At 41.3% G+C, this 15237-nt stretch overlaps 1 protein-coding gene across 1 annotated transcript in view; it reads left to right on the top strand.

The window, feature by feature from the left end:
* Positions 1-7047: 7047 nt before the first annotated feature.
* Positions 7048-15237, top strand: part of LOC140737035 (biotin-dependent 3-methylcrotonyl-coenzyme A carboxylase beta1 subunit) — a 60047-nt gene continuing 51857 nt past the window's right edge. Inside the window, exon 1 of the mRNA XM_073063142.1 lies at positions 7048-7386. Within this exon, the coding sequence (XP_072919243.1) occupies positions 7367-7386 (20 nt within the window). The 5' untranslated portion in view covers positions 7048-7366. The remainder of the gene's footprint in view (positions 7387-15237) is intronic.

The following is a 15237-nucleotide window of genomic DNA, read 5'->3' as shown; positions in this document are numbered from 1 at the left end:
CACCTTCTAGCTATCCTCATCCCCTTTCCCTCACCTTTTTATTCTGTTGTCTTCTCCCTTCTTCTCCAGTCATCCTGAAGAAGGGTCCTGACCTGAAATGTCAACTGCTTGTTCATTTCCATATGGAAAATTTCCCTATCTATGGAAAAACTTACAATTGAGGCTTCGGGTCGAAACCCTTGCCCAAAATGTCAACTGTACTTTTTTTCCATAGATGCTGCCTGGCCTGCTGAGTTCCTCCAGCATTTTGTGTGTGTTAACCACTTTATCATCCAGATCGTTGATATAGATGGCAAACAACAGTGGACCCAGTACCAATCCCTGCAGCACTCCACTGGTCAGAGAGGCAACCGTCTATTGCCACTTTGTGACTTCTCATCTTGAATGATAAGCGACTGAACCTTCCTGACCAGCCTCCCATGTGGAACCTTGTCACATACCTTACTGTACTCCATGCAGACAACAACCACTGCCTTGCTTTCATCAGCTTTTCTGGTAACTTTCTCAAAAAGCTCTACAAGATTGGTTAGACATGACCTACCATGTACAAAGCCATGCTGACTATTCCTAATCAGTCCATGTCTTTCCAAATACTCATATATCCGGTTGCTTAGAATCCCTTTCAATAACTTTCCCACTACTGATGTCATGCTCACTGGCCTATAATAGCCTGGTTTACTTTTAGAGCCTTTCTTAAACAGCATAACAACATTAGCTATCCTCCTCTGGTACTTCAACTGTCACTAAGGATGATTTAAATATCTCTGCTAGAGCCCCTGAAACTTCTACACTTGCCTCTCACAGGGGCAAGGGAACACTTTGTCAGGCCCTGGAGCTTAACCCAGCTTGATTTGCCTCAGGACAGTAAAACCTCCCCCTCCATTATCTGTACAGGGTCCATGACCTTGCCGCTGCTTTGCGTCACTTCTATAGACTCTGTGTCCATCTCCCAAGTAAATACAGATGGAAGAACTCCAGTTAGGATCTTCCCATCTCTTTTAGCCTCATGCATAGATTACCATTGATCTTCCAGAGGATCAATTTGCTTTTAACATATCTGTAGAAGCCCTTAGAACTCTCCTTCACCTTGTCTATGAGAGCTACCTCATGCCTTCTTTTATCCCTCTGATTTCTTTCTTGAGTGTTCTCTTGGATCTCTTACATGCTTCAAGCACCTCATTTGTTCCTACCTGCCTATAATGGCTATACACCTCTGTTTTATTCTTAACCAGAGACTCAATATCTCTCGAAAACCAAGGCTCCTAAACCTGTTATCTTTGCCATTTATTCTGACAGGCACATACAAGCTTTGTACTCTCAAGATTTCACTTTTGAAGGCTTCCCACGTACCAAGCACACCACCTTTGCCAGAAAACAGCCTGTCCCAATCCACACTTGCCAGATCCTTTCTGATACCATCAAAATTGACCTTTCTCCAATTTAGAATCTCAACCTGAGAACCAGACCTATCTTTTTTCCGTAATTTTCTTGAGACTAATGGCATTATGATCACTAGATGAAAAGTGTTCCCCTACATAAACTTCTGTCACCTGCCCTGTCTCATTCCCTATTAGGAGGTCAAGTATTGCACACACTCTCAATTACATTCTCTCAATCACAAGTTAGAATCTGTCCATCAAGATGTACTGCAAGCAGAATCTCCTCTGCACAATAAGTCCAACAAAAAAGTCAGGCAGCAGCACCGTAAAGATACAAGATTCTGCAGATGCTGGAAATCTGGAGCAATACACACTAAATTCTGGAGGAACTCAGCAGGTCAGCAGTGTCTATGGAAATGAGTAAACAGTTGATGTTTGGGCTGAGACCCTTCATCAGGTCTCAGCCCAAAACATTTGATTGTTTATTATTCATTTCCATAGACGCTGCCTGATCCTGCTGAATTCCTCCAGCATTCCGGCGTGTTGCTCAGGCAGCAGCACCCGTCACTACACAAGACCTTTGCAAACTTTGCAAAAAACTTTAACTAAGAGGGAATAAGCAGAAAACCTCTAAAGTTTGGACTTCTTGAGAAACTCATTAACATGCCACTTCTACTATGTGATGACGTGACAGCCTTAATGCAAATCAACAGATCTATAAACATACTTAAACTCAGTGCCGATAGGAGTCAAGCAAGATTATGTCTTCGTATCAACCCTCTTCTCAATCTTTCTTGATGAAATTCTCCAATTCATCTCTAAGCCTTCATCTAGAGTAAAGTTTATCTGCACCACAAGTGGAAAACCATTGAATCTTAAATCATCTCCACTCCAGAATAACCTGCCGTCAGTACAGTATACATTATGTAATGAACACTTGCACAGGTTCTTACTTGGAAACTGATCTTCAAATCACTTATGTTTCTTTATTCCTAGATTGATCTCTTTAGTCTCCGCGGAAGCAAGTCATCCTCAATCATGAAGGATTGTCTCATAAAACAATGAATAAATTCCATACCAGCCTCTCCCAATGACTGCTTTAAAATGGCTGACGTGACTGACTGGCTGAGTGGGAGAGAGGAAGAGTGGGGCTTGCTAGGTGCAGTTCTGAATCCAGGGAGGATGTGGTGAAGCTGATTGGGGTTGGACTGAAGGACTGATCCTGCTGTTAGGAGTTTTCTCTCAGGCAGGAAGAGAGGGTAGAGATGGCAGGATGCAATGGAGAAGAAGGAGGTAGCAGACAGGAAGTTGTATTGGGTGATGGGAGTTGTATGCAGGATGGTGAATGGCCAGCTTCTGGGAAATGGAAAAGCAGTCGACTGAGTATTGTAGTAGCTTATTGTGCAGTGATGAAGGCAGTAGACAGAATTTAAGTAAAAGAAGGAAGGAAGAGTTTAAGGTTTTGTTGATGTTTGAATGTGGTCCTGTTTCTGATATCAATCCAATTAGACTCAATAAGGATTTTTAAAAATCATTAAGAGATACAGTATTGTGGGTGTAAAACCTTTAAGAGATTGGGCACTCTTAGTGTTTTGTAAAGATAGTGAACAATGTGAAAAGGCTTTGGGTTTAAAAGCTGTAGGAGGCAGGAAAGTAAGACCAATAAATTTTATTCAATGACATTGGCTTTGGGGAGTAATCACAGGAGCTCCACCAGATGTATCTATGGACCAAGTTAAAAATAATTTAACTGGGGGGAAAAGTTGAGGATGCTAAACATTTAAAAGGGTTTTGTGGTGCAGTTGGAACAGATAGCTTATTGGAATTGATTAAATTTGATCAAAAAAGTTGCCGGTTAGGGTTAATTTAGGTTATTAGTTATATAGTTTGAGTCTATGTGCTGCTCCCTCTGAGATGTTTTCAATGACAAAAATTTGGTCCTATATGTAAGGGTAAAATGTGGTGGAGAACATGACTATGACAATTGTGGAGAGGAATTCTCCAACGTAGCAACTGTGGAGAAGAAGATAGCTCTGCTTATGCAGGGTGCCTGTATATAAGAAAGCTGTGGAAGTGCGGTGTGTTTGGGTGGAGATAGGAATATTATATGCAGAGGCTCAGCAGAAAGTACTGAAGACCGTGTCAATGAGACATATTCATATACAGAATATAGATATTTTAAGGACAGTGTGTAAAGTGCATAATTGTGTAACAAAGGATTCACTGATTGATGATAAACTGAAGTTTGTCACTTTCATGGCAGATGTGGTAATTTGTACAGCACAAACTAAAAGTGGGACAGAAAAAAATTACAATTATATTAAAAGTTGCAGAAAAACAACTAGAGATTAAAGATGTAACTCTAGAGGTTATTAATGATTCCTTCTATGGACGAGTAAATAATGTTCAGCCTTCAAAGGAGGGTTGTTGATGTTTTTATTTAATCCTACAATGGAACACTAGAAGCCTTTTAGCTAAGAGTTTTAAAAAAATTGAGTATTTACCAAATTAACCTGATGTTATATATATGCAGGAAAGCTGGTTGAAATATTAAGATACAAGGTTATGTTGATATATGATGTGATCAGAAAATAGGCATTGGAGGAGGAGTGGCTACCTTTGTCAAAAGTAGAATAGCGCACAGAGCTGTGAAAGGTTAACAGCTGATGTATTGGAAAATGGGAAAAATAAGGTGATATGGTGTGGGGATTTTAATTGTCATTGTACTATGTGGGGTTGTAGTGTCACAAATGTAAATGGGATGGTGGTGGAAGACTTTCTGGAACAAAATGTTTGGTGATCTTGAACGATAGTAGGAGTAAAAGGATAAAACTTTTTAACAACTCTGTTTCTGCTATAGATCCTACACTGGTATCTGAGGATGTAGCAAGGGTGTGTAACTGGGAAGTGTATAATGATACAACAGTGTGGAGTGATGATTTCCTCATTATCTGTACAATGGAAATGGATGAGTATCAGAGCAAAGATTGTCATATCCCCAGATGAAATTTTAAAAAGACAAATTGGGATGTATTTGATCATTTATGTGAAAGTAGACTTCCTGATGTTTGGTTTTGAGGGATATCAAGTTGAATAATAATACCTTATGGTCTGTACTCAACTCAATAGCTAAGGCATCAATTCCCAGATTGTTGGGAGATGAATGAATATAAAAGAGCTGTGAAGGAGGAGAATAGAGCTTTCCGGAAAGTTAGGCAATGCTACTCCTATTCATCTTTCATACAATATAGAAGAGCTCAAGCTATAATTAGAAAAATAGTGAGAAGGGCAAAGAAAATGTATTGGAGACCCTATTGTGATAGCATTGGGAAAGAGATCCAGGTAGGAGGAGTTTGGGGTGATAGAAAACTTGATGTGTTACTGGTTTTGTTTGGTGGGGAGAAGGTTGCAGTTACTGACTCTGAAAGAGCTGAGTTATTAGCAAAATCATGTCAGTATTTAGTCAATTTAAGTAAAGAAGAGTGGTCTTACAGAAAAACAGTTTTGGCAAGCAACCCTCAAATTGCTGAGAAAAAAGAATTTTCCAACTCCTGCATAGATGTCAAATTTACATTGTCCCAAGTTAGTAAAGAATAAGTGGTAGCAGTTTTCTTTGATATATGTTATAGAAATAAGGATATCTGCTTAGACTGGACAAGATGGGAATATGTGCTAGAATGTTCAATTGAATTCAAGACATTTTATGTGATAGAAAGATACAAGTTAGGGTGGGAACACCAATCTCTAAGGAGTATGAGATAGAGAATGGGACTTCACAGGGGAGTGTGTATAGTCTGTTTCTTTTTAATATTGTATATTAAATATTGGCTCAGATATTTCCAAATCATTATAATACTGATGATGGTGCAGTGTGGAAGAGAGGCAGGAATGTAAATTACATAGTTAGGAAAATGCAGTACAATGAAATACATAATAAAAAAGTATAGAGGAAAAAATAAACTACAGTAAGTGTATATATATATGTGTGTGTATATATATATATATATATATATATATATATGTCTATAAATAGTTGTTAAACTAAGTTGTAAAAAAAAGAAAAGAAAGTTGTGAGGTGAGGTGGTGTTCATGCGTTCAATGTCCATTTGGAAATCAGATGGCAGAAGGGAAGAGACTGTTCCTGAATCGCTGATGGATGACAGGCATGGAAGGTGCATGTGAATAAAATTCTACAGAAGCGTAAAAACCTCTTAATGTGCTCAGGTGCTTAGCTTGGTGTGACTGGGTTGCGAGTAGGAGGTCACTTAAATAAATGTATATCTGTCTTTGATTATGGATGTGTTGCTTATGGGTCAACCTCACCAGTGGTCTTAAAGCCCCTAGATAAAGTTCAAGCTCAAGCAGTGAGATTATGTTGTGGTGCTATTAAATCATCCCCAATTTCAGCATAACTGGTAGAAATGGGTGAACTACCTTTACATCTACGCAGGTTACAGTTAGCATTGCTTTATTGGATTAATATAAGAGGACATAAGAGAGTATTGGGAGTACTGTATTCATAAGGCCTTCGATTTTGGGTGGATGAGAAATGAATGGGCACAAAATCTTGTATTGTTCAACGTGGATTATGGTCCCAGCCGACCCCTTTCTGTCAACTCCTCCATGGTTTTACCTTTGCCTGTGGTTGATTTGCGCTTTCAGGAAAAGGTCAATGCTTATCAATGACACAGGCCGTTCAGCAAGAATGCAAGGTAGATATTATGGATTCTTTCATATCTACACAGATGGTTCAAAAGATCCGGTGACAAGTCGTACAGGTGCTTCTGTTTCTGTTCCAGAGTTTCAGGTAACTACTTAGAAAAGATTATCAGTATTCATGTCTGAGATGGTTGCTATCATTTTAGCCTTAGAATGGATCAACCAAGTACACCCTGATTATGTATTTCTGTGCTCTGATTCATTCTCAGTTTTGACATCGATTAAAACAGGTACTTCAAATTGTAGGCCAGACATTTGTTCTTGCAATTGGACAACATCTGTTGAGGCTGCAGGGTCTAGGCCTGTGTATAAATTTCATATGTGTTCCTGCCTATATTGGGGTTGAAGGAAATGAGGAAATGATTCTCGTCAAACGATCATTTAAAATTATGGATATAAATCTAGTGGTGCCTTTGCATAAGGGGGAGATGAAAACCATAGTTTAAAAAGTCTATTGAGTCACTGTAGCAACAAAATTGGGATGAGGAAAAGGGTGGAACTTATATAAAATTCTGAGGATGGTGAGAACTCAAATGGTAGATGGGTATAAAAGAAGTTATACTTATACGTTTATATATTGGACTTATTAGGTTGAATAATTACCTGTGAGAATTAATATGCACATTACTGTCACCTGTAGGGAGTGTACTTGTCAGAAAAAACGGTGCAGCATATATTGTTTGAACGCAGTTCCTATGAGGTGCAAAAGAAACAACTATTTGCTAAATGGAGCTCTTTGGGACAGACACAGTTTAACATGGAAAGTTTATTCGGATATCACTGCCATCGTAATGTACACAAGTGGGTATTTGACTTTCCGAACAGTATGAGGCGTTTTGCTTTTCTCTGGGCAGGGGAATTTCGTGGGTATACTTCCCGTCTCTTTGCTCCGCACTCCAACTCAGTAGGTGGCGATAGTGTACTTGATGTGGGTCTGTTATTAATATTTACCATTAAACGTTACCCAAAAAACAGGACTGAGTGTTAGTGAGATCAGTCATTTGATTTTAAATTACTCCTTCCTGTAATTAGGGCGAAAACATTTGATGAACATTGTGAGAGAACAGATTTCAGGCGTACGTGGGGTCGGGACACTGACTCGTGGCTGAGCGGGTTCGGGCCGGGGCAAGGTTCACGCTTGGACCCGGGGGGACAAGGTTCACACTCGGCCTCTGCGCTGCCGGGACTCGGGAGCCGCGAACCCGCTGACTTCCGGCGGCTCCGGGTCAGTTACCCCGCGGCGGGACGACCGGGATCTGTCGGTGGAAATGATCCGTGAATTGGCAGTGTAAGTGGCGGGACTTGGGCCCAATCCCCGCGTTAGTTGAAGAGCCGCTGCCGCTCCGCCACTTTCCTGCGGGAGCTACAGCTGCGTTATCTGTCGGTGCTCGCAAATCGAGTAAACTGTTTTACACAAAAGTGCTTTGCTTATCGTTTTAACTTAGAGTCATTCGAGAATTATACACGCTGACATTAAATTTTAAGTAATTTTGATGTTGACATTCTTGTTTAACTAGTCCATGCCGACCAAGATTTTTACCGTAGCTTGTTCCATTTGCTTGTATTTGGCCCATATCCCTCTAGGCCTTTCCTATCCGTGTACCTGTCTAAATCTCTTAATGATTGCAGTTATACCTACCCCGACAGCCTCTGCGTTATAAAGTTACTGCTCAGATACCATTTCAGTCTTTCTGCTCTCACCTTAAACCCATGCGTTGTTCTACACTCCCCTACCCTAGGAAAGGACTACAGCCATCCGCTTTCCCTACTACCCACATTATTTGATGTATCCCTGTAATGTCATCTTTAACTGTCTGTGCAGTACGGGGGAATATGTCCCAGACTATACAACCTCTCCGGTTAACAAATGCTATTCAATATGTTTTGTCCCCTTTCCAGCTCAAAGAGTGCAGAAAATGCCAAACATTTCTTCATTATCGTGTGTACCTGTGTTGCCACTTCTGGGCACTTGTCTACCTGTACTCCTAGGTCTTTGTGTTTCTTTAGTCCCCTACCATTTACTATGTATGTCCTGTCCTGGTGCAACTGATCAAAATGCAAAGCCGTGCACTTGCCCAGGTTGAATTCCATCTGCCTTTCTTTGGCCCACTTATCTAGTTCATTGAGATCCAGCCATAATTTTAGATAACCTTATTCATTGTCCACTACATCTGCTTTGGTGACATCTGCAAACTTATTAACTATGCTAACAACACTCAAAATGCTAGAATAACTCAGAAAGTCAGACATCATCTATAGAGGGGAATAGACCGTGGACATTTTGGGCCAAAACCCTTCACTAGCACCCAGGTTAACATCATTGTCATCCAGATTGTTAATATAAATGACAAAACAACAGAAGATCCAGCACTGATTCATGAGACACAGTTCTGGTCACAGGCCTTCATTCTGAATAATAACCCTCCAGCAGTCCCCTCTGATACCTTCCACAAGCCCACTTTGTTTCCGGTTCGTTAGGTTGCCGAGATCTCATGAGATCTAACCTACCATGCAGCACCTTGTCCGTGTAGACAACATCTACCAGCATGCCCTTTAGTCATGGTTTCTCTCAGCTCCCTCTTAGTTGGCCAGGCAGCAGCATCTGTTAGCCTTTTTAAAAAATCTATTATTGCATGATGTGAAAACAAAAATCATAGTTTTTTTTTCAGAAAGGGGTTTTCTTGCTCAAGTTTCTATACTCCCCCCTTCTCAAAATTTAAGTTCACTTCCCTCACTTGTCACCTCTGCTTTTTGAAGTAGCGGCAGTTAACATTATATAATCAAGGACATCTTCAAAAGGCAATGCCTCAAGAAGTCAGCATCCATCATGGAGGACTCTTGTCATTTAGGAGATGTCCTCTTCTCTTTACTACCATCAATGAGAAGGTCCAGGAGCATGAAGGCACACACTTAACATTTTAGGAACTGCTTCTTCCCTTTTGCCATCAGATTTCTGAATGGTTCATGAGCCCATGAACACCACCTCACTATTTTGTTCCCATTGTGCGTTATTTAATTATTGTATATTTTTGTAATTTATAGTCATTTTTATGTATTCTGTACTGCTGCCACAAAACAACAAATTTCATGACATATGTCAATAATAATAAACCTGATTCTGATTCATAACTGCATAGTGATCCATATATGTTTACAACTGCTGTGTTCATTATGGCATGAATTGGAATCAGAGTATGCTACTCTGATTATTCCGTCAACTCTGCATTTCTTTCTATCTGCAGTACTCCTTCACCCTATAACTTACCAAGCATCTGTGTGTGTTAACAATATTTAAAGATTCTGCATCTACTGCTCATTGAAGAAGAGTTTCATAAATTTATGACCCTCTGAGGAAAATAAAACAGTTTGCCTTATTTTTTGTTCAAATTGGCAACCTCTTATTTTTAAACAGTGATTCCAAGTTCTGTTTCTCCAACAAGAGGAAACATACTCCACTCTTCCAACCAAACTATGTAATTTTTCCCTTGATCTGCCCTAAATCTTGAACCTAACTTCACAAACCTGACAGTTCTGGTAGGCCCATTATTTCTGCCTGCTCTTGCCCAACTGAACTTGTGTCTGCAAAACGACTCCATTTTAATTTCTTGTTTCAGTCTCTTCCCACCTACATCCATGACACTTCACATGCTCTCAATCTTCTCAGTAACTTCGAATTCCCTGGTCCTGATCGTCTTCTTTTCACCATGGATGTCCAGTCCCTATACACTTCTATCACGCATCTAGAAGGCCTCAAAATTATCTGCTTCTTTCTTGTCAACAGACCTGGCCAGTTTCCCTCCATCACCATTCTCCTCTGTCTGGAGGAACTGGTCCTCACACTCAATGATTTCTCTTTTGGCTCCTCCTACTTTCTCCAAACTCAAGGTGTAGTTATAGGCCACAGCTATACTGCCTTTTCAGTGGCTACATAGAATAGTCCGCATTCCAAACCTTCCCTGGTAATGCTCCCCAACACTTTCTGTGTGACATTGATGACTGCATTGGTTGCTGCTTCATGTACCCCTGTTGAGTTAATTAATTTCATCAACTTTGCCTTCAACTTCCATCCTACCTATAAATACACTTGGTCCATTTCTGACACTTCTCTCCCCTTTCTTAACCTCTTTTGTCTTCATCACAAGAGACAAACTATCTACCAATATGTTTTATAAGCCCACCAATTCCCTTGGGTGTCTTAATTATATGTCTTCTCACCCTGCCTCTTGTAAAAATGTCATTCCCTTTTCTCAGTTACTTTCTGTTTGCTGCATCTGTGCCCTGGATGATGTTTGCCTTTCCAGGACATCCGGGCTGAGTGATGCCATAATTACAACTCTAAGTTAGCAAGACTAAGGATAGTTGACTTTAGGTGGCGGAAACCAGTGGTCCATGAGCCAGTCCTCATTGGAGGATCAGAGGAGGAGAGGGTCAGCAACTTTAAATTCCTTGGTGTTATCATTTTGGAGTACCTGTCCTGCAATTACAAAGAAAGCATGGGAGCACCTCTACTTAAGATTTTGAGATGATTTCGTATCACATCTAAAACTTTGACAAACCTCTATATGTGCGTAGTGGAGAGTATAATGACCGGCTGCATCACAGGGTGGTATGGATACACCAATCCCCTTGAACGGAAAATCCTACAAAAAGTCATGATAATGGCTCAGTCCATCAGTGGTAAAGCTCTCCCCACTGTTGAGCCCATCTATACAAAGCATTGTCGCAGGAAAGCAGTGTCTATCAGGAATCCCCACCATCCAGGATATCCTCTCTTCTCATGAGGACGATGCAACAGGAACTTTCGGACTCACACCACCAGGTTCAGAAACAGTTATTACTCCTCAACCATCAGGATCTTGAATCAAAGGGGATAGTTTCACTCCATTTTACACATCTTTGAAATGTTCCCACAACCTATGGACTTATTTTCAAGGACTCTTTATCTCATGTTCTCAATACTTACTGCTTATTGATTTATTATTATTTCTTTCTTTTGTATCTGCAGTTTATTGTCTTTTGCACTCTGGTTGAATGCCCAAGTTCGTGTGGTCTTGCATTGATTCTATTGTGGATTTATTGAGTATCCCTGCAAGACAGTGAATCTCAGGGTTGTAATTGTTAACATATATGTACTTTGATAATAAATTTACATTGATCTTTGAACATTAGCGATGCCCTACTTCTTTAAAGACCAGAATTTCCCTTCCTCCACTGTTGATGCTGCCCGCATCTCCTCCATTTCCCAGACATCTGCCCTCACCTCATCTTCTCGCCACCTTAACAGGGATAAAATTCCTCTTGTCCTCACCTATGAGCCTCTACACCCAACGCATCATCTTCCGCAACTTCTGCCATCTTCAACAAAACTCTATCACCTAGTGCATCTTTAACTCCTGCCCAATCTTCGCTTTCCACAGGAATCACTCCCTGCATGATTTCCTTGTCAATTCATCCCTCGCCATTAATTTCCCTCATGGCACTTATCCCTGCAAGAGACAGAAGTGCTACACCCTCACATTCATCTCCTCCCCACCTCCATTCAGGGCCCCAAACAATTCTTCCAGGTGAGGCAACACTTTACCTCTGAACCCATTGGGGTTGCTTACTGTATCCAGTGCTCCCAATGCAGCCTTCTCAGCATTGGTGAGACCTGACGTAGGTTGGGAGACTGCTTTGTCAAGTACCTGAGCTCCATCTGCAAAATGTGGAATTTCCCTGTGGCCGAGCATTTCAATTCATATCGCCATTCCCGTTCTGCTATGTTGGTCCATGGCATGATCTTCTGTCATGATGAGGCCACTCTCAGGTTGGTGGAGCAACACCTCATATTCCATCTCGGTAGCCTCCAACCTGATGGCATGAACATTGTTATTTCCAGTTTCTGGTAAATGTATTTTATTGAAATATAGCGTAGAACAGGTCCTTCCTATCCTTCGAGCTCGGTGCCCTGCAATCCCCCCATTTAATCTCAGCTTAACCATTTGACTATTTACAAATGTACAATGACTAATTAACCTACTAACTGTATGTCTTTGGACTGTGGGAGGAAACCAGAGCACCCAGAGGAGACCCACGCAGTCACAGGGAGAACGTACGTACTCCTTACAGGCAGCAGCAGGAATTGAACCCAGGCCACTGGTACTGTAAAGTGTCGAGCTAACCACTATGCTACCATGTCACCCCAAATTTATTTCCCTCTCCCATCCGTCATCTTCTAGTCCCCATTCTGGCCTCTCACTTCTTCTTATTACTTGCCTATCACTTCCCCCGGTGACCCTCCACCTTCTCGTTCCCCCATAATTCACTCTCTTGTCCAGCCCTTTGGCTTTTCCACTCATTACCTCCCTGCTTCTTACTTCATCACCCTTCCTACCCACCTGGCTTAACCTTGTCCTTCTTCCCCTCCCCCACTCTGTTATTCTGGCATCTTCCTCCTTCCTTCAGATCTCTATAATTCACTGTGTAACAATAAAAGCTTTTTGCATAATCTCACCTTTGCATTCTATTCAACTAATATCAGAATCAGATCTACTATTATGGACATATGTTATGTGTTGTTTTGTTGCAGCAGTACAGTGCAAGAGAAAAATTACTATAAGTTACAAAAATAAATAGTGCAAAAGATGAAAATTGAGGTAATGTTCATGGGTTCATGAATTCATAAATCTGATGGCGGAGGAGAAGAAGCTGTTCCTAAAACATTGAGTGTGAGTTTTCAGGCTCCTGTACCACCTCCTCTGGGAATGTAGTGCCCGTGATGGAATTGGCTGGGTTATGACCCTCTGCAGCTTCTTCAGCTCCTGTGTGTTGGTAGCTCCTTTTAAGCTGTGATGAAACCAGGCAGAATGTTCTCCAGTGTACATCTATAAACATTTGCAAGAGTCTTTACCAAATCTCATTAAATTCCAAATGAAGTAGAGTCACTGGCATGCCTCCTTGGTGATTGTGTCACTGTGTTGGGTCAACACCCAGGAATGTGAAGCTGGTCACTCTTTCCACTGCTGACACTTTAATGAGGACTGGTGTGTGTTCTCATGACTTCCCTTTTCTGAAGCCAATGTCTAATCCAATTTACCAACTCATCTTGATTGCCAAGTGACTGAACCTTTCTGACCAACCTCCCATGTGGGATCTTGTCGAATGCCTTATTGAAGTCATTGTAGACAACATCCACTGCCTTGACTTCATCAACTTTCCTGGTAACTTCCATGAAAAACTCTATAAGATTGGTTAGACATGACCACCATGCAGAAGGCCAATGCTGACTATCCTTAATCAGTCCATGTCTATTCAAATACTCATATTTCCAATCCCTTAGAATACCTTACTATAACTTTCTCACCACTGGTGTCAGGATCACTGGCCAGCAATTTTGTGGTTAATCTCTAGAGCCTTTCTTAAACAGCTTAACAAAATTAGTTATCTTCCAATCCTCTGGTACCTCACCTGTTGCTAAGGATGATTTAAATATCTGTGCTAGGGCCCCTGCAATTTCTGCACTTGCCTCCCACAGGATATGAGGGAACATCTTTCAAGACCTGGGGATTTATCCATCTTAATTGGCCTCAAGACAGCAAACACCACCTCCTCTATAGTCTGTATAGGGACAATGGTCTTGCTGCTGCTTTGCCTTGATGCCATTTGGGGTGGATAAATCCCACCAAATGCACCTTTGCCAGAAAGCAGCCTGACTCAATCTACTTGCCAGATCCTTTCTGATACCATCAAAATTGGCCTTTCTCCAATTTAGAATCTCAACCTGCGGACCCGACCTATATTTTTCCATATTTACTTTGAAGTTAATGGCATCACGATCACTAGATGCAAAGTATTCACCTACACAAACTTCTGTCACCTGCCTTGTCTCATTGATAGGAGATCAGGTATTGCTTACTCTCTTGTTGGGACTTTGATGTACTGATTAAGGAAAATGTTCCATCTAGTCCTTTTATGGTATTGGAGTTTCAGTCAATATGTGGAAATTTAATATCACCTACTATAACAACCTTATGTTTCTTGCAAATTTGTTACTCTAAATCCTGTTGGGTGGTCTATAATATAGCCCCATTAACGTGGTCATACCTTTCTTATTCCTCAGTTCCACCCATAAAATCTCACTGTCCTGACTGAGCACTGCTGTGATATTTTCCCTGACTAATAACACCACCCCTCCCCCTTTAATCCCTCCCACTCTGTCGGATCTAAAACAATGGAAGCCTGGAATACTGAGGGGCCAGTCATTCCCCTCCTGCAACCAAGTCTCACTAATGGCTACAATATCGTAATTCCAGGTGTTGATCCATGCCCTGAGCTTATCTGCATTTCCTACAATACTTCTTACATTGAAATATATGCAGCTCAGAAATTTAGTTGCAACATGCTCAACCTTTTGGTTCCTGACTTTGTCTAAGGTCTTAAGAACTTCTTTCTCCACAACCTCTCCACTATCTGCTCTGGCACTATCAAACCTTTCTTTTAAGATAGTAGTCCCCTTTCAGTTCAGGTGCAAACTGTTTCTGCTGTACGTTTCACCTTCCCCAATAATCCAAAAATCTTAGGCCTTTCTTCCTACACCAACTCTTTAACCAAGTGTTAAACTGTATGATCTTACTATTTCTGGCCTCGCTAGTATGTGGAAGCAGTAGCAATCCTGAGATCACAGCCTTGGAGGCCCTGTCCTGTAATGTAGTACCTAACTCCTTGAACTCACTTTGCAGAACCTCATCACTCTTCCTATGTATATCATTGATCAGGACCTCTGGCTACTCACCATCTTACTTAAGAATGCTGAGGACTCAGTCCGAAATGTCTCCGACCCTGACATCCGGGAGGCAACATACCATCTGGGAATCTCGTTTTCGTCCTCCGAACTTCCTTCCTGTTCCCCTTACTAACTCACCTCTCCACAGCTCACCTCTTCTTCCCCTTCCCTCTGAAGTCACAGAGCGAGACTCAGCGCCAGAGACCTGACGGCTGTGACTTTCCTCTGTTATGTCATTTCCCCCCAATAGTATCCCAAAGTGGTGTTCTTGTTATTGAGGGGGCTGGCCACAGGGGTACTCTGCACTGTCTGTTTAATCCCCTTCCCCTTCCTGAACCTTGGGTGTAACTACTTTTCATATATGTCTTATCTATCAGC

Source organism: Hemitrygon akajei, chromosome 12 (genome assembly GCF_048418815.1).
Source record: "Hemitrygon akajei chromosome 12, sHemAka1.3, whole genome shotgun sequence".
NCBI classification, from domain to species: Eukaryota; Metazoa; Chordata; class Chondrichthyes; order Myliobatiformes; family Dasyatidae; genus Hemitrygon; species Hemitrygon akajei.
The sequence above is the reverse complement of the archived record's forward strand: the minus strand, read 5'-3'. Positions and strand labels throughout refer to the sequence as shown.